We start from the raw sequence: 20427 nt of genomic DNA on the forward strand, positions 1-20427 counted from the left end.
GTAGGACAGTCACGAGGTGATGTGGACTTGAGAACAGTACCTTCTTCAGTTTTCCTGTTAGGGTTGTGATGGGTTCACATAATCCCAATATAACAGTCCCTGGCCCCAGGAAACTCAGTCTAGAGGGGAAGACGGTAAAGTCAATTGACACTGTGATGAGTTCCAGGAAAAGACATTCTTAGATGAAATCTGGTTACAGCCTACTGTCCTTTTAAGTAATGCCTTCCATTGCCCTGTGGATGATGTTCAAACTCCTTAGTGTAGCATATCATGCCCTCTAAGGTGCCTCCATCTGTCTGCCCAACCTTTCGGCTCCACTCACCCTGCATGGTGGCCTCACAAAATTCCATGTTGTTCTTTGCACCAACCTTATTTATACCTCTGCCATCATGTCTGCTCTTTCCCCTACCACTTGTGTGTGTAGCTCCCCAATTTCTCTACATGGTAAGTCACCAGCTGTGCTTGAAGAATCTGCTCAAATACAACCTTCTCTAAGATGTTCCCCCATGCTTACAGGAAATTACTTTCTCTAGAGATGACTTTATTATTATTAGGATTATTTTCTTCCTCTAGAGATGACCTAATGCCCCTCTACTACTGTGCTAATTGCACATTATTCATATATCTTCCCCCAAAGACTTTTGTCCATTTAAAGGCAGTGACTTATAATATTCGCACACACACCACCCCCAGGACCCAGAACAGTTTGAGCACATGAGAGATGGGGTATTAGGATACTGTTTTTCAAAATGTAAGTAACAGTTTATTAATAGGACGTAAAATCAATTTAGTGGATCAAGACCAACATTTTTTCCTAAAATAAAAGTAGAATAGAAAAGATCAGAGTATTTCACATGTACTAAGATTACGGTTGTTCATGAAACTTTCCATAATCATACATAAAAGCATGTTTTATATGTGTCTATATTTATGCTTATGTGTCTTGAGTCATAATGTAAAATGAATTTGGAACTATGAAGTACATTTTCCTAAAAAGGTGAAAAGCTACCCCGCTAGGACATAGATTTGGCTTCTGTAATAAGGTCTCCAAAATAACAATAGCTTGAAATAACAGACGTTTATACCCATCTTCATAGCAACTTTATTCACAATAGCTCAAAGATTGAAGCAGCCCAAGTGTCCAACAATGGAAGAATGGATAAACACAATGTAGAACACAGTGGAGTATTATTCACCCTTAAACAGGAAGGAAATTCTGACACGTGCTATAATGTGGATGAACCTTGAGGACATTATGCTAAGTTAAATAATATCATCACAAAAAGACATATTGTATAATTTCATTTACATGAGGTTTCTAGAGTAGTCAAATTCATAGAAACAGAAAGTAGAATGGTGGTTTCCATGGGCTTGAGGCAGGAGAAAATGAGAACTTACTGTTTGTTCAATGGATATCTAGTTTTAGTTTTTCAAGATAAAAAGTTCTGCAGATTGGTTATGCGATGTGAATATATATAACATCATTAAACTGTATGCCCAAATATGGTTCACATAGTAAATTTTATGTCACATATGTTTTACTACAATTTTCAAAACATTTAACTGGCCAGTAAAACAGAAATTCTTATTTCTCGCTAAAGTAAAAACAAAACAAAACAAAGCAAAACCCCAAAAACCCAAGCTGGTCTCTGCAGAGCCATTTTGGTTCTAAGCTTCTTCAAACATGTTCCTTTGTTGTATCTAGAATGATGCCCTTGTTTGCACTCTCAAAGATGGCTTACCTCAAGGGCTGCCTTTCCATGGGTAGGATGGGAAGAAGGAGGAAACACACATCCTTCCTTTAAGGACATGTTTTAAGTATTAAACATCCTTATATATCCCATATATTCCATTGACCATAACTTAGTCACATGATCACACTTAGTCACAAGGGAATTTGGGAAATGCAGTCTGTAACTGGGCAACCAGGTGTCCAGCTAAAATCTCTATTTAAAAAAAAAAGAGGAAAACAGGTATATTGGGGCACCATTAGAAGTTTCTTTGATTTGTTGGGTGCTACCCGAATCAGTTCATGTAAAGTTCAAGACAGCCTTCAGAAGAAGGTAGATTAATCTCACTAATAAGAAAACTAAAGCCTAGAGAGTTTAAGTAACTTGCAGCAGTAATGTTGTAGAGTGAGCGTTCACAACCAGTTATGTCTAAAACCAAGGCCTGCTTTTCACTCTGACGTACCCCCTGAAAAATCAGTCTATAGAGCTATAGTTTTGGGTTTGGTTTTGTTTTAGTTTCAGCCATTTTGATCCTGGTTATTCCATTCTTTACCTTAACCAGGCTTAAGAAAGGTTGTGGAAAAACAGAATAATGGAATCTTCTTTTCCAGAAAAAGTCCAAGCTGAGATCGACAGGGTGATTGGCCAGTCACAACTGCCAGGTTTAGCTGTTCGAGAGTCCATGCCCTACACCAATGCCTTCATCCATGAGGTGCAGAGAATGGGAAACATCGTTCCCCTGAATGTGCCCAGGGAAGTGACAGGTGACACCACCCTGGCTGGATACTACCTGCCCAAGGTAACCAGAGACTCCCAGCCTCAGATCTTCAAGCCGGTTTTTTAAAATGGTAAACTCTGAACTGGGAGGGTGACATGTACTCTTGTCCTAGGGAATCACTTAAATGGGAAAAGAAACATTCTGAGATTCTAGCTTCTTTTCCCCCATGTGTGGTCTTTGGAATATTATTAATTCAACTAGGCAGCCATAGATATTATGAAGGGGAAGGGGGATTCATAGGGCAAATATGTTAAGGCAAAACTGGCTTTCTTTGCTATATAGGATGTCTCAGGTTGTTTTTGTGTGTGTGTGTGTGTTTTGTTTTTACCATGTAATGTGAATTTATGAATCTTTGTGAGGGTACAGGAAACAGCAGTTCTCAGTCAGACCTTGCCATGGCACCCCTTTCTTTGCCGTGGTGGAGCTTCTTACAGCACCACCCACCAGACTTGGAAAATTCTGCTAGAGGAATCCTGCAGTTATAAGATATTAAAATATGAAGGGACATTTTGAGACTACCTGAGCCAATATCTCATTAATGCTGGTGTTTCTAGCATGATGTTCCCCACGAGTATTTTTCCAGCTTTTACTTACAAGCCTGTAGTGGGATTGTCTCACAAGGGAAACTAATGCAGGTGCGTGCAATATGAATTATTAGAAAAGGAGAGAAGGGAACCAATGCCTATAAAGCAAACTGTGTGCCAGTGGACTCTAGAGTTTCTTTCAAAAGGCCTTAATAGTCCTCAGAATAAGGGTTATTCCCATTTTATAAATTTGAAAGTTGAGGCTCGGGAGTGATTAAGTTTGCGTTAGGTCCCTCAACTGCAAAGTGACAAGAGTTGAGTTCCAGAAGCAGATCTGTTTTGTTTCCCAGGCTGGTCTTTTTTGTATTACAGCATGCGCTCTTCACTGGAGTTGCTTCACTTGCACCTGAATAGAGTCTCCCTGCAATTGTTCTTAGTTGGTCCCAGTGAAATTCCTGTCCTCACAAAGGACATTCTGTTCTCTCTCTGCCAGGCTTAAGATCTGGGCAGACAGCTCTCCTCTGCCCCCTCGTGTCCTCTCTGGACACTGCACATTTACAGTTCTTTGCTTTCTCAAGGCCTTGGTCAGCCTCTGAGGATCCATTCCAGTTTATCTAGGTCCCTCTGTGTACGTCTTCCCTGGGGTCTCTCCCAACACGCAGAACCAGAGCTTACCCATTCCTGTACCTATTCCTACAGCTGTTTCCATTCACTGTTTTCTTACTGATTGACATCTTGTGGGTGAAGGCTGAGGTGTAACTTATTTTACAGGTGCTGTTTACATTTTTCTAGCAATTCATTTGGCTCAACAGCCTCATCCGACCACTGATTTTTAACACCAGCTTTCATTAAAATCCTGGGAACTGAGAGACCTAATTGACTTTATCTTGTAGAGGCCAGGAGCCATGGCTTTAACATGAACTAGACTTTGTACAAATCACGGCTCTAGCTCCTCCCACTGAGTGACTCTGGGCACATCACTTAACTTCTCAGAGCTTTGCTTTATTTACCTGTAAGATACATTCAAAACTACTTCACAGGTGGAGGTAAAATAAGGTCATGCACGTAGTGTTTAGTAGAGAAAGTGCTCAAGATAGCAGTTATTGAGACATCTGGGTGGCTCAGTGGTTGAGCATCTGCTTTCGGTTCGGGTCATGATCCTAGGGTCCTGGGATTGAGTCCCACATCCCCTGCAGGGAGCTTGTTTCTCCTTCTGCCTATGTCTCTGCCTCTCTCATGAATAAATAAATAAATAAAATCTTTTTTAAAAATAGCAGTTCTTTCTTTATTAGTTTAACAAATGTCCATTAAGTATCTAAAATGCTCCCATCTGGGAAAACAACGCTGAGTAAAAATTATACAGGTATATACTTACAAACCATGATAATGCCCAGCTGGGAGAACTCCCTGGTTTCCATTAAGATACAGGCCTGCTGGACTGGAAAGGAGGAGAGGTCGGAGAGGGCTTCCAAAGGGAAGTATTGTTTGAGCTGAGGAGTAAAGGGTGATTGGGATTTAGCTCAGTGACACAGTAGAGAAGAAGGGCGTTCTAGGCCAGGTGAACAGCTTGTAAAAAGTCTGGAAAATGAGTGGGAACACAGCATTTTTGAGAAGCTGAAAGAAGGCCTCTGTGGTGTGAGTGCAGGCAGAGAAGAAGAATGGTCCAGACAAGGGTCAGGAGGTGGGTCTCTTACCTAAGGGTGGTGGGAAGCTATTGAAAGGTATTCAAGGTGTGGGTGGGTGGCTGGGTGTGGCACCATTAAATCTGGTCCAAAGTTCATTCTGCTTTCAGAGTGTGGAGCAGATTGAAAGGGAAAAGAGGCTATGAGCCTAGCTGGGCAGCTGTTACAGGAGTGTAGGCAAGCCAGTTGGTAGCCTGGACTAGGAGGCAGGGGTGGACGTACAATGAAAGTGATGGAATCAAGAGGTAAAAATTGAGCAGCGTCACTGAAGGACTAGACTAGATGGAGGCAGAAAGAGGGAAAGGGAGGCAATATGGAGGACACCTGGGTTTCTTGCTATGTACCTGGATGGATAATGTTTCCTTTCACTAGAGGACCTAACTCTATTATATTAAACCTCCTGTAGAGTGTGCCAGAAGTGGAGGAAAGAGAGTGGGAGAAGCAGAGCTGAATGAGACATCTTTTACCTGGATAGAGCTGCCCTAGTTGCCCTATATGTCCCTGTAGAAAGATCCATTCTGCAGTCAATAGAAGCTATGCTCCCTGGTAAATTTCCCTGCAAACCTGTCATTTTAAGCTGTCCCATCGCAAAGAGCAGGGTCCTGAGTCAGTGGGTGTGTGGGGAAGTGGGCTCAGAAGACGGTGAGTTGGGGAGGGTGATGGAGTTTGGGGCATAGGATGTGGTCAGGCCCCCGTGTAGGAGTCAGGGGACTTCTGCCCTTCTGAGTAGGTGTGAGCATGGGTCAAGCCTTGCCTGAGTCTTTGCTGTCTTCTCTAGGGGACCGTGATCGTGACCAACCTGACTGCACTGCACAGGGACCCTGCAGAATGGGCCACCCCTGACACGTTCAACCCAGAGCATTTTCTGGAGAATGGACAGTTTAAGAAAAGGGAAGCCTTTCTGCCTTTCTCAATAGGTGAGTTGTAACAAGTAGGTGTGTCAAAATCTAGAAGCCCTTTCTTAGCCCTCACTCTACTCTTTTTCCTGGCATCCTTGGCTTTTCAAATATCTCCAGATAGCCCTGCTCAGCATGACTCCCTCTTGATGTCATTTGTACCTATATCTATATCTATATATCTATACCTAATCTGTATCTATGTCATCTATCTACATCTAGTAACTTTCCGCAGAGCCCACACTGTGAAATGCATGCTAGTCTGCTTATCACTAACTTAAAAATAAATACAGATTGGTTTTCTGATCCGGTATCATTTTGCTGCTGATGATATTAAGGCTCAGAAGGGGAGGGACTGAATTTGAACCCACGTGGTATGACCTGCAGCTGAGGATGTAGCACCGCCCTGCATGCACCTGGGCTGATTCGGATTAAATCTTTGCCTTACTTCACCTGATTCTGTGTCATCTTTGCTCACATTGGACAAGTCCTTTCCTAATAGGAAAGCTGCTGTGAGACGTAGGAGTACTTTCCAGTCTTCTATCTACAGTAGCTTCAAGTTTTGTATTTCAGTACCGAGTCCCAGCTGTAGATTCCAAGGCTTATAATTATTCTTGCCTCACTGGTGCTTTGCTGTTGAGAATTTTATCACACCCTCTTAATTACAGACTTCATTTGCAAGCACATTATCTCATTTAATCTTTGCAGCAACCCTGTTATTAATAATCAGACAGAAAAGTGATCAGTATTTCCTTTCTTAATCTAAGGAAACAGAGAATAAGAGAGAGTTGTTTCTTATCTAAGGTCCTGTGCCCAAGGAATTGGTGGAAAGGACCTAAGACTCCAGGTTTTGTACTTCTCGAGTACTGCTCTCTTTACCACAGCTAGGCTGTAACTCATCTTCTCACTAAAGGCCCTTCTACTTTGGTTCTGAGTTCATTCCATAGGTATGGGGTAGTATATGTATGCATAACAAACAGGCCACAAACTCAGTGGCTTAAAACAATAAATCATTACAACAATATTATTGCTTGCAAGTCTATAGTTCAACTAAGTAGCTCTGCTGGTTTTAGCTGCACTTGTTTATGTGTTTGGGAGGTCAGCTGGCTGAAAGGCTGATCTAGGATGATCTCAGCTGGAGCAAACAGGCTTGCCATGTTATCTCATTCTCTAGCAAGCTAGCTTGGTTTGTTTCCATGTTGGTGATAAGATCCCAAGAGGGAGACTGGAAGCTCACAGTGTCTCTTATGGCCCAAACTGGGAACTGGCACCCTGCCACTTCTACTGCATTCTGTTGGTCAGTGCAAGTCATCAGATCAGTCCCAATAAAGAGAGGGGAAAATACTATAATTTTTGGTGGGAAAGGGTCTGAAGTCACATTGCAAATGATGTAGATACAAGGAGAAGAGGAGAATTGGAGCCGTTTTTGCAGTTAGTCTTATCTCTCTTCATGATGGAGAAGAATGAAGTTCAAAGAAGGCAGACAGTTTGGGGATTCCCACAGGAGTTGTGACGGAATGGGCGTTAAACAGCAGAAATAGAAATCTGAAAAATCAAATGAGTTAAGAAACTGTCAACACACTCTTTTTTTCCCCCCACTGCACTCCCATCTTTTGCTTCTCCTTTACAGACAGCCTCCCTGAAAGAACAAAATATGGATAGCTCCTTCTCTTTTCTTGGGAAAAGATGACCATGTGTGAAATTACTACCTCTGCATAATCAGCACAGAATGTGAAGCTATTATTGCAAATTCCTATTTTCTTTTCCTCACTGAAGTCCTTTCAGGTTGTTCTGACATGGCAGCAGGCAGCTTCACGAAAGGCAAGAGTTCGCTTCCCCATTTTTCAACTAAAATCATTTGATCATAGGAGATGAGGTTAGGAAGAACTTTTCCCAAAACACCTAGGTCATTTCTCTCATTTTACTAATGAAGTAATTGACCTTGTTAGTTGGTGATAGCCAGTTGGTGGGAGCACCAAGCAGATACCAGTTTCCTGTGACCCAGGCTGAAGCTCTGAAGGCAAGTAGTCCTCATTTTCATGCTTTGAAAACCAAATTCCTACTTGCCTTTGTTTTGGTATCATTGCCCAACCATCCACATGATCAAATTCAAGGAGAGATCGAATTCATGGATTTGACAGGTGGGTAAAATTTAGCTCTGAGATATGAATGTGCCCCAAACTCACAGCTGGTTCCCTGGTTCCTGACTCTTTGGGCCCAGTTTTGTCATCATAAATGGATTCTTCTGGAAGAATCTCAGTATTTACAGGACAGCAGACTAGGTAGCATTTTAACGAATTTCCTCAGAGTACTATGTGTGATGAGTAAAGAGATAAAGATGATGGGAAGAGAGATGAAGTAATGTAATAACAGCATAATTGTGCAGCACATTTACTGAACACTTCTGCTGGTGTTACCTAATTTTATTTCCTCAATAGCCCCTTATAGGCAAAGGACACAATGGAGGCATGCATACGTGAATGCCTTTTCAAGAGTATGTAATTACATGGGAAAATACAAAGTAGCACATGCAGCACACAGAATTAACTACAGAGAATTATACCAGTTATGGTGTCCAGGGGAATCCCCACAAGGACAATGAGGAAATATGCCAAAATGTTAGCAAGGACTCTTGTCTGGATTATGGGATTACAACCATCTTTTACATCTTTCATTAGCTTCTTTACACTTTTTTCACGCATTTTTTAAAAATGTCTGTGGTAAATACGTATTATGTATAGAGAAAGTAAGTTATCGCAAACACGTGCACAAGAGATAGTGGTAGTGAAACTGTGGGAGGTTGTTGCAATGGAGAAGACAGCAGAAGCCTAGAGCAGGTGTGAAATGAGGTGAGGCCTGCACAGGGTGACTGTGGCAGTGATGGGAGATAAGTTATGTGCAAGGGATAGTGACCCAATTAGTAAACCTACTGACAATAATGGGAGGAAATTACAAATAGGGAAAGAGAAAAGACAGAATGAGCTCTGTGGCACTGAATTGGAATCAGAGGCTATTGGTATGAACTCAAGATTTTTGATAGGTAAGTAGGTAGGTATATATAAATATAGATCTAAACATGGATGCATATACATATATTTAAATATATACTCACATTATATACATACATAGATCCCCCAGCTCTAGCCACTGATGTGCATGAGAACAACACTACCCTGATATCAACAAGCATGTCTATTGCCCAGATCTTGGTTTTGCCCAGATCTTGGTTTCTAGATATCGTTACCCACTAAGAGGAACTTGGACTTCTAGAAAGATGGCTGATTCCAGGGGTGGGGAAGGGAAAGGATAAGATGAGCCTGAAACACACTGCTGTGCCCAAAAGCTAAGGAAATACCAGCTTGAATAGGCATGTAATGGCCAAACTGGAATATCTTGAGCATTAAAACAAATAACGATAAATTATAACCCTTTGAATAAAAGCAAGAATCTTTGAACTCATACTGATACAAATAAATGGGGGTGAGAGAAAAATGGGGATGAGAGCAAGCATTTCCTTTAGTAGAATTTTAATAGATGTGGAAGGAATGATGGATTTTTAAAAATCATGATTTGGCAACCATCAGAGTAATAAATAATTTAGCCAAGAAATGGCAATGGAAACTAGTGGATGAAAGGTTAATGAGGAATGGTTCATTAACAGAAAGTATTTATTAGTTACGAAGAGAAAAAGAATCATTTTACAGGGTAGAATTTCGTAGACACCACCTTAATCAAGTGATCAAAGTTAACATCCCAATAATAGATCAAATAAAAAATGTGTACCATCCAATAGGATGAAATGAAAACACAGCCTCACTCTGGTGTTATTTCTATCAGAAATGCATGACCTCACAACCTTAATCTAATCATGGGAAACATGAATTATTTTGTCTTATGAATTATTTTCATAAGAAAATTCATTCATTGCACTTATGAATTAATTTGTCACCTTCAAAAAAGCCAGTCATATAGACCTCTTGTGTACACACACATACACACATGGGAATTCACCCATAAAAAAATGGATCTTGCCATTTGCAATAACATGGATGGAGTTGGAGAGTATTTGCTAAGTGTCAGAGAAAGACAAATACCACATGATTTCACTCATATATGAAATTTAAGAAACAAAATAAGTGAACAAGGGGAAAAAAGGAGACAAACCAATAAACAGACTCTTAACTATAGAGAACAAGCTGATGGTTACCAGAGGGGAGGTGGGGGGGATGGGTGAAATAGGTGATGGGGATTAAGAAGTGCACTTGTGTGATGAGCACTGAGTAGTGTGTATAGAATTGTTGAATCACTATATGGTACATCTGAAACTAATATAACACTATGGAATTAAAATGAAAAGCTCAGTAAAACAAAAACAAAAACAAAACCAATCTTGGAAGTAGAGAAGTCACTGGTATGACACATAAATGTAACAGTTGATACTCAACTGGTCCTTTTACAATAAAGGGAATTATAGGGACAAGTGGCAAAACCCGACTGGGCATCTCCGGGACGGGGGGCAGGGGGCAGAATTGGTGATAATGCATCAATGTTTTCCTGAATTGATGGTTATATTGAGTTATATTAGAGAATGTCCTTGTTTTTAGGAAATACATACTAAAGATTTCATAAGTAATGTAGACAATGTACTTTGAAATAAACAACTCAGAAACAAGTTCTTTGTATTATTCTTGCAAGTTTTCTGTACTTTAAAAGTGTTTCAGGGACGCCTGGGTGGCTCAGTGGTTGAGCATCTGCCTTCGGCTCAGGGCGTGATCCCAGGATCCTGGGATCGAGTCCCACGTCGGGCTCCCTGCATGGAACCTGCTTCTCCCTCTGCCTGTGTCTCTGCCTCTCTCTCTCTCATGAATAAATAAAATCTTTAAAAAAAAAAGAATTATACAGGAACCTATTTTATAATGCTGCCACCCAAAAAGTTTTATTTAAAGGTAGTCTTTTAAATTGTATTCTTCCATTTTTTAAGAATAAACCAGATGAAGTTAATGGTATTTTACAGCTAAAATGTTTACTATTATCCAGGTGATGTGTTCAAATACTTTGTTTTGCTATATGTTATTCTTTGGTTTCTTTGGATTCAGTATATAGCCCACACAATATATAAAATAAGGTTCCCATTTTTAAAATTTTTTTTCAGGAGTAAGGGACAGAGGGAGAGAGAGAATCTGAAGTAGGCTCCATGCCCAGCACAGAGCCCAATGCCAAGCTCAATCTCATCACCCTGAGATTATGACCTGAGCCGAAATAAGGAGTAGACACTTACCTTACTGAGCCACCCTGGCACCCCTAGAATAAGCTTCCCATTTTATTTATTTTTTTAAAAAAGATTTTTATTTATTTATTATGAGAGACACAGAGAGAGGGAGAGAAGCAGAGACACAGGCAGAGGGAGAAGCAGGCTCCATGCAAGGAGTCCGATATGGGATTCGATCCCGGGACTCCAGGATCACGCCCTGGGCCAAAGGCAGGCGCCAAACCGCTAAGCCACCCAGGAATCCCAACAAGGTTCCCATTTTAAATACACACACACACACACACACACACACACACTTCCCCTGATGTCCAAATCACATGGCTAGAAAGTGAGAGGAGTTGAATTGGATCTCCCTTCTGCTTCTAGTTCCTCCCTCACATAACAGTGGGATGTGGCTAGGATGGTGCCAACTGTGAGCCAAGCGATCCAGCAAAGGCCCTGTACACTGCACCTTCGCCCTTGGAAGCACTGGATTTTTGGAGTCCAGACTTATACTTTGGCCCCGGTGGTTGTCAGATTAAATGAGCCTCTGTATATAAAGCTCTGGGGCCTACCAGTCCCTTCCAGAAGAAGGTTTTACAAGAAATGGAGATGTCAATGCCTGCAAGACCCTACATCAGAAGGGTCTGATGACCTGTCTTATGTTTTATCTTTCAGGAAAGCGGGTATGCATTGGAGAACAGTTGGCCAAGTCTGAGCTGTTTATTTTCTTCACTTCCCTTGTGCAAAGATTTACCTTCAGGCCCCCAGACAATGAGAAGCTGAGCCTCGAGTTCAGAACGGGACTCACCATCTCCCCAGTCAGCCACCGACTCCGTGCAATCCCTCGGTCCTGAAGGAGAGGGTGAGGGAGGGAGGGAGAGGAGTAAGGAGAGCAAGAAGAATTGGTGTGTCCTCTGAGAATACGGGAATGGAAAGTGACTCTGAGGGATGAGGATAGGAATTAGAGGATGCATGATCCAAGTTCCAGCCTTGCTGTCTCCTCTCACGGAGCTTTGAGCAGATCTTTTATGTTGTGAATGATGTTCATCTATGAGATGAAAAGCAGATGATGATTCCTCCACTAAAGGAAGAACTGTCAGAATCAAAGGGAATGATGGACTTTGAATGGTTTGGGAAATCATATCACTTATAAAAATTATAGCTGAAATCTGCCTCTTTCCCATTTGCTTTTTTAGAAATGGATTTGCTTCTAGCCTTTGGAGGTACCTCAGGTGAAAGTGGTGCCAAACGGTTGCTAAGAGTAAAAATCTTGACCCTGGTCCAGCCAGAGGCTGACCACTAATGCTCTGACACTTGTGCAAGCTTTATCTTGCTCTGGCATCAGAATGGCCCTCTGGGAAGTCAGGAGGGTAGCTCTTACTCCCTATTTATAGGCAGGTATCTATGAAGAAGCAGTTTCTGTGACTTACCTAAGGAAATACTACTGTGGCTTTGGAATCAGGACCGAGCAGAGTGTGACCACTATCAACTAAACCTGGGGAACAGGTTTGGGAAAAAACGTGGAATTATCTTCTGTCCTAAGGGTACTTCTTTGCCTTAACTCCACCATCACGCATTCTGATTATTCTTGAGCTGTTTACATTGGGTTTAACTATAGGGTAGGTGTGAACTTCTCATGCAAATAGATGATCAGCTTTTGAATGGTGTTACCAGCCCAAACTCAACTGAGCCCTGGTACAGTCTTTTATAGTAGAGAACCAGCAATGCCAGGATCCTGCTCAATACCTCTGCATGTAGTTGCCGAGGGGAGACAATGGCCGGAAAATTGAAGGCCACGTAACATTGATGGTCCACAGAGTTTTGACACCAACCCCAAATGCAAGCAAACACACAAACACTTGCTAAACTGGACTTAAACAAGCCCATGTGACCCTAATGGATGATGAGAAACACATGGCCCAGTCATCGCTGTTGCATCCCTAGCTGACAGCTGGCCTACCATCAGAACTGTGCAAAGACCATCTGAGATGAACTGGACCCAAGCATCTCTAGCTGCTGAATCCAGATGCATTGAGTGATCCCAGCTGAGATGAGAACTGCCCGACTGAATCTAGCCGAAACTGCCAACCTTAGATTTATGAGTTAAATGGTTATTGTTTTAAGCCACTGTTTTCAGGTGCGTTGTTAGACAACAATAGTTACCTAACACATTCCTTGAGGGCAGAAATAGTACCTGTCTTGTTCAAGAACAGTCCCTGGAACATGACTGAGCTCAAAAAAATCATGAATTAATGAATAAAATAAGGTAGAAGAATTATGAGCTGGTGCTCAATTGGACCGATCACTCCAAATTAGATCTCTGCCACTACCCCTCTGTCCTTGTTACCTCATTTCAGTGACGTATTTCTCAGTCCTCATGCCAACTTCTGTAATAATCTTTCAGGAACAAAGTGGAGGAGAGTGCAGACTTGTTCTTACCTCACTGTTTCTGTTCCATTTCCCAGGTGGCTTTCTGAAATGGGGCCACCTCTTCCTTTTCCCCGTGCTTATTGCTCAAGAATAGGCTGATATCCCTGGATGGGTATTTTGTCCAATATCTGGGTCACACTGTGTTTTTGTGCATTCACCATGAGCTATGTGTTCTCTAAAAAGCTAAGAACATTTCCTTCTGCTTTTGAAGCAGATAAGAAATTAAACTAAGCAAAAATAAGGGTTACTTTTAGGGGCTGTCACGGAATCATTGATGATACCCGTTGCAACAGTCAGGGTCAGAACACAGGCTTCTTTCTCTTAGTCCAAATATATCAAAGGTCCAAAGATATCAGAGGGCTTTGATGTTCATAAAACGTAAAAGATTCAGGGGTGTGGAGGACTGTAGCATGAAGAGTTAGATGACCTGGGTGCCGGGCCTTAATTCAGTTCTAGGTTTTACCATTTATTAACTTTTGCTTGTGAATTAAACAGACTACTTTACTTTCTGGAACTCCTATCTTATTCTGCAAAATACAATGAAATAATACCTACTGTGGTCAATTATGAGACTGATCATAAGAGCCACTATCCCTCTCTGGGTTTTTCTTTGTGGTGCTCCTCCCCATGGGACCATTATGTATAATTGTCCTGATACATCCAAGAATGGCCACGTTATTTGCTCAATAAAATGAGCAGAAGTTCCACAAGTTCAACATGTTTCTTTTTTCTCTGCCGTGAGACCAGCAATGTCCCAGATAAGGGTCTGTCAGTGTATATCCAGGTGACAAAGACATAAAGCAGAGTCACAGTTGATTCAAGATGGACATGCAATAAGACAAATCTATTTTTTTTTGAGCCACTAAGATTTGGGGACTGTTAGTTATGCAGCATAAGTTATCCTAAACTGTCTGATACATCAGCATTTTAATCATTAGGACCATATTATATTTATGTTTGTAGTTACTGTGAACACCAAATGCATGTGTGTGTCTCTCTATATAAACATATATATATACATATAATATATAAACTATATATAAAATTACTTTAATACATACTAAACATAAATTTATATTATAAATATATATTGTATATTATGTAATTATTATATTAAAGTAACAGTGCGCTTGGCATATAATAGATTTAATTGTAGTTGTAATGCTGTTATAGTTATTTCAGACAAAAACTAGTTATTTCTACACCTTTTTGTCTACACAACCCCTCGCTGGGTTCATAGAACAGTATACTCTCTCTGTTGACTATAGAATCATAAATCCTTGATGGGCTGCCACATTGGAACTCCAGGTGCCATCACTGGTAGCTTGGGGAATGGTGCCCTCTATGTTTGGACTGTGCAAGGCCATATGTGTGGGCCTGCTCCTTGGCTGGGTCTATGATAATTTTTGTGATCTGAAACCTGTTCACCTCATCAATCGCATCTTTTAGTGCTTCTGCCAAACTATGAACTCCTATCAATTCCTGAGACAGGCTAGGTCCTTTGTAATCTTCATGTCTTTATATAAGCTATTTTTCTTTCCTCACGAAGTATCTCATTACACATGGCAGACCCAGACTAAATGTCAACTCTTCAAAGACATTTTTCTGGACTCTCAGCCATTTGGTTGCTCCCTCCTTCATTCTCTGAGGATTTTGTTCAGAAGTTTTAATTTCCTTTATCCATGCAATTTCCCAGTTACACTGAGCTTTTTGGAGGCAGTTGTGCCTTGCTCACACAGGCTCAGTCCCTAACAGTTTTGGTGCATAGTAGATGCTCGGTTAATATCTGTTGGATCTGCAGGATGCGGGAACACAGCCAAGTGATTATGGTAGAGCAGGAGTGCTAAAGGTGTAGGGTGTCAGACATTTCCTGCTGCTATGTAGCAAGCCTCTAAACTCCGTGAGCCTTAACTTAACAATTCAAAGACTGTATGCTAAGGTCCCTTCTGGCTCCAGAAATCTTTTTTTTTTTTAAAGATTTTATTTATTTATGAGACACACACACAGAGAGAGAGAGAGAGAGGCATACACACGCAGAGGGAGAAGCAGGCTCCATGCAGGGAGCCCCACGTGGGACTCGATCCTGGAACTCCAGGATCTTAGCTCAACCGCTGAGCCACCCAGGGGCCCCTGGTTCCAGAAATCTGATGTGTGGAGAGAACTTCTGAAATGGCAAAGTAAGAATCTTCGAAAAGCCACTCCTCCATATAACCAGCTAGACAACTAGCAAAAGTTGTCAAAATCCACATTTCCAGAACTCTGACAAGTAACCAAGCTCTTGCAACAGTCTGACCATTTGTTTAAGGTGAAAAAAAAAAATTAAATAAATAAATAAAAGAGCTGAATCTCAGTAAGAACAGGAAGCTCTGTGGCATTTTAACTTACCCTATTTCCATTCTCTTCTCCCCAGCTCTGCAGTCCCCTTAAAAAACGGCAGCCTCACAGCTATGGAGCTGAGAAAACCGAGCGCCAAGTAACTGCTGGAGGGAGTAGGATGGGTTTTGGAGCATCCCAAAGGTCCCTGATCAGAGAGCTGTCACTATTTGACCTTTCTGGCAGTTTCCTGAAAAACCCCATTCTCAGGGCTTGTCTTTATTTCACCTGACTCAATGTTAGATCTGTGTAAACCACACTGTAAGGCATTTATTGAAAAAAATCGGTAACAATTGTGCAACACTGAACCCAAGGTGGTGATACCAGTTGGTGCTAACAAGAGGATTTAAAGGAAAAGGGGGCAGCCCGGGTGGCTCAGCAGTTTAGTGCAGCCTTTGGCCCAGGGCATGGTCCTGGAGACCTGGGATCAAGTCCTACGTTGGGCTCCCTGCATGGAGCCTACTTCTCCCTTTGCCTGTGTCTCTGCCTCTCTCTCTCTCTCTCTGTGTCTCATGAATAAATAAATCAATCTTTTTTTTTTTTTTTTTTTTTTAAAGGAGAAACTGGGGAAGGAGATGTCCATGGGGGCTTCAAGGAGCTCTAACATATTTCTGGGATTCTAAAAGCCCAGGCACATGCAAGGACTGTGTACATGGCCAGGAAGGACCAGAAAAGGCCCTAATCTCTCACCTTGGCTGACCTTGAGGCTCTGCATGATCAGGAAATTAAGGCTAAAACAGAGTTGCAAACTGCTAGTGTGTCCAAGATGTAACCCAACTCATAGGTAGAGCCCTGAGAGACTCCCTGGTTCAAGGCACTTAAGGAGGTCTCTGTCCAAACATGAGCTGAACACAGTACTAACAAAGCAGAACATCCAGTATCTGCCATGATGAAGAATAGAAATTTTACAGAATTAGTCTCAGAAAGTCATCAAACAAGAAGTAATGAACTCTACAACAGTAACAGTTACAGGTGTTGGTGGTCCCTGATTTCCAGTTTCCACATTGTATCATTTAAAATGTCAAATTTTTAACGAATAAATTATGAACCATGTAAAAGAATAGGAAACTATGGCCAACATGCACAATATGAAGTAAACAACAGAAGCACCTTGAGGACATGTAGACACTGGATTTATGAAACAAAAAATTCAGGATAAGTTATTTTTAACAACTTTAAAGTAGTAATAAATTCTAATTAATACTTATTTCAACTTAAAAGACTATTTGAGACATTTTTGCATATACTTATGGTGTATAACTTGTTTTTATATGTAAGTATGCATTGTGAAAAAAAATCACTACAATCACGCTAAATAACTTATCCATCATCTCTATAGTTAATCTCGTGTGTGTGGTGGGAGGTTAAGATTTATTCTCTTAGAAATTTCAAGTATGAAATGCAGTATTGCTAACTGTTGTCACCATGATGTGTATATTAGTTCTCTAGAACTTACTCATCCCACATAACTAAACCTTTGTACCCTTTAATGAGTACCACCCCTCCAGCCCCTGGGCAACCATGGTTTTACTCCCTGCTTTTATGAGATCAGTGTCTTAGATTTCACATTTAAGTGATATCATGTGGTATTTGTCTTTCACTGTCTTATTTCACTTAACATGGTGTCCTCCAGGTTCACCTTTGTGGCAAATGGCAGTGTTTCCTTCTTTTTCAAAGGCTGAAAAAACACTCCTCTTTCTCTGGATGCCACAGGAAAGGACTGTCTTCCATTTTTTTTTTTTTTTTTTTTTTTACTGTCTTCCATTTCTAATATCCCTTTACATTCTAGCCTGCCTTTTTCTTTCTTATGGATAGCACATAGTCTTGGGTTTTTTAATCCATTCAGCCAATCTAGATCTTTTGACTGAAAAGTTTCATCAATTTTTATGTAAAATAACTATTGATATGGAAGGAGGATTACCATTTTGTTAAATAATTTGTTGTGTAGTTCTTTTCTTCTTCTCTCCTTCTCTTCCTTTGCGTGTTTTTTATTTTTTTCCCTCATTTTCTTTTATGTAACTTCTGTAAGTATGTTTCTTTTGGGTGTACATAAACTATCATTGTAACAGTCCATTCCAAGTGGGTAACTTCACTTACAAACAAATCTCTACACTTTTACCTCTCTTCCCCCAACATTATATGCTAACAACGTCACAATTTACGTTTATTTATATTGTGTCCATAACATCATTTATATTTAATACTTTAGTCATTTACCCACCACTGTCATAGTAATATAGTATTCTCTTATTGTCTATATTTACCTTGGCCAATTTACCTTTCATACTTTTTTTTAAGATTATTTATTTATTTATTCATGAGACACACACAGAGAGAGACAGGCAGAGACACAGGCAGAGGGAGAAGCAGGCTCCATGCAGGGAGACCGAAGTGGGACTCGATCCCGGGTCCAGGATCATACCCCAGGCTGAAGTCGGTGCTAAACCACTGAGCCACCCGGGCTGCCCACCTTTCATACTGATGCTCTTGTGTTGCTGTTTAATATTCTTTCATTTCAACTTGAAAAACTCCCTTTAGTATTTCTTCTTAGGCAGGTCTAGTTGTGATGAATTCCTTCAGCATTTGTTTACCTGATAGTCTTTACTTCCCCTTTATTTTGGAAGGATAGGTTTCTCAGAATAAGTATTCCTGGTTGGCAGGGTTTTTTGTTTTCTTTCAGCTTTCTGAGTATATTGTCCCATTCTCTTCTGGACTACAAGATTTCTGCTGAAAAATCTGCCAATAGTCTTAAGGGAGTTCCTTTGTGTATAACATGTCATTTTTCTCTTGCTGTTTCAAAATTCTGTCTTTAACTTTTGACAATTTGATTATAACGTATCTTGGTATGAGTCTATTTCACCTTACTTGGTATCCTTTGGGACTTGTGGATTTGGATTTCTATTTTTTCTCCCAGGTTTGGAAAGATTTCAGGTATTATTTCTTTGAATAAGCTTTCCATCCATTTCTCGTTCTTCCTTCTGGGACTCCCATGATGAGTATCCTATAAGTCTCATAAACTATCTTCACTTTTTCATTCTTTTTTTCTTTTGCTCATTTTACCAAATGATTTCCAATGACCTTTTAGTTTGTTGATCCTTTCTTCTGCTTAATCTAATCTGTTTTGAATTTTTCATTTCAGTTACTGTATTCTTCAACTCTATGATTTCTGTTTGGTACTTTTTAATATTTTCTCTTTGTTGACATTCTCACTTAGCTCACGCATTGTTCTCCTGACTTCATTATTTTTAATTCTCTATTAGGTAAATCACAAATTTTCATTTCATTAGGGTCAGTTTCTGGAGATTTACCTTGTTCTTTTTTCTGGAACAGATTTTCCTCTTTCTTCATTGTACTTGACAATCTATGTTGGTTTCTGCACATTACGTAAAACACTCACCTTTCCCAGTCTTCACAGACTAGCCTCATATAGATGAGCCTCACAAGTCAGCCTGGCCAGAGATTCTGGATGCCTCTCAAACCTTTGTGCTTGTCCAAACTGCCATCTTAGTTTTTAGTGGCCCCCAAGAGAATAGAATATGCCAAGTCCTGTCAGTGCCTCAAGATAGGCGAGATAAAAGCCAATTCCTCACAATAGCAGCTGGAAAAGTTTGGAGCACTAGATGTTCCAATTCCTTCTCTCCTCAGGGAGAACCTGGGAGCTGGACTTTATCACTCACTTGCCCTATACTGAGCGGGGGAGAGGAGCTGTGATCAGTTCCTGCTTCCTCATTTAGACCACACACTCTTTCAAATGGTTGATCTGTTGTCCCCAGGGTCCTGGCAAAATGCTGGGTCATGTTACCTCTCATAGATAGCTGGGTTAGAAGCCAGTCCCTTGAGTAGCAGCTGAAAAGGATGGGGGTGGGTAGGTGTGAAGTTGAACTCCTTCTAGGGAGAAGCTGGGGACTTGGTTTTACCACTGCAGCATGCTGGGTATTGGGAGCTTTGGGAAGTGCCTATACATGTGTTCAAAAAAATCACAAGATTAATCATTACCTGTGTGGTCAGCTCCCAGAAACAGACAAGTTGGAAGCCAGACTATCAGGCAGCAAATGGAGAAGTTAGGGTAGTAGTATACAGTGTCCCTTCCAGAGAGATGATGGGTTTTATTGTGGAGTGAACTGAGAAGTCCTAAGAATAGTCTGCAGGGCCATTCAAAACTGTCACTTTCTCTGTGGACCCAAAGCGACTACTGAAGGCTGGGCCTTGTCAACTCCTAGAAACAAGAAAGAAGTTAGACCCTCACACAGCAGCTGGAAAAGTCAGAGTAGTAAATGTATAGTTCAACTCCTTCCAGGGAGAAAACGAAGGCTTGGTTTTTTTCACTGGAGTAAGATGGGGAGAAGCTACAGAAAGTGCTCACAAGCCTGCTCAAGCTCCCAGAGGACTGGTAATTGCCTACACCATCAGGTTTTACACGGAGGCTAGTTAGTAGGCAAATCCTCAGGCAGCAGCTAGAAAAGTTAAAAGTGCTAGATATACAGTGAAGCCCCTCCAGGGAGAAGCTGGGAGCTGAGCTTTATTGCCTGCCACTCAGCAGTGAACCAGAGAAAGAATCCCAGGAAGCGTTTGTGTACCCATTTAAAACCACATCCTTGTTCTCTGAGGTCCTAGGAGACTAGTGAGCACCATGGCTCATCAGCTACCAGAGACACCTTAGTTAGAAGCTAGTTCTTCAGGTAGCAGCCAAAGAAGTTGGGATGTTAGATGTATGGTTCAAACCTGTCACTCCCCAGGGAGAAACTGGTTGTTGGGGGTCTCCT

General features: G+C 41.1%; 1 protein-coding gene and 1 long non-coding RNA gene across 5 annotated transcripts in view; one reads left to right on the forward strand and one right to left on the reverse strand.

Annotated features, from left to right (window-relative positions):
- LOC112647122 (cytochrome P450 2J2) overlaps positions 1–12029 on the forward strand; it is a 42194-nt gene extending 30165 nt beyond the window's left edge. Inside the window, exons 7-9 of the mRNA XM_025427838.3 lie at positions 2342–2529; positions 5493–5631; positions 11537–12029. Coding sequence (XP_025283623.1) covers positions 2342–2529; positions 5493–5631; positions 11537–11715 — 506 coding nt within the window. The 3' untranslated portion in view covers positions 11716–12029. The remainder of the gene's footprint in view (positions 1–2341; positions 2530–5492; positions 5632–11536) is intronic.
- LOC125755132 (uncharacterized) overlaps positions 1–13462 on the reverse strand; it is a 34587-nt gene extending 21125 nt beyond the window's left edge. For 3 of the 4 annotated variants that reach the window (XR_007410825.1, XR_007410827.1, XR_007410824.1), the window contains exons 1-2: positions 13301–13462; positions 11616–11711 (exon numbers count right to left, since the gene is read on the reverse strand). This is a non-coding gene — a long non-coding RNA (uncharacterized LOC125755132). Of the gene's footprint in view, positions 1–40; positions 7156–11615; positions 11712–13300 lie in introns of all 4 variants that reach the window. The other variant, XR_007410826.1, reaches the window with a different exon arrangement.
- Between the last annotated feature and the right edge of the window lie 6965 nt (positions 13463–20427).

This window comes from Canis lupus, chromosome 5, assembly GCF_003254725.2.
Source record: "Canis lupus dingo isolate Sandy chromosome 5, ASM325472v2, whole genome shotgun sequence".
NCBI lineage: Eukaryota > Metazoa > Chordata > Mammalia > Carnivora > Canidae > Canis > Canis lupus.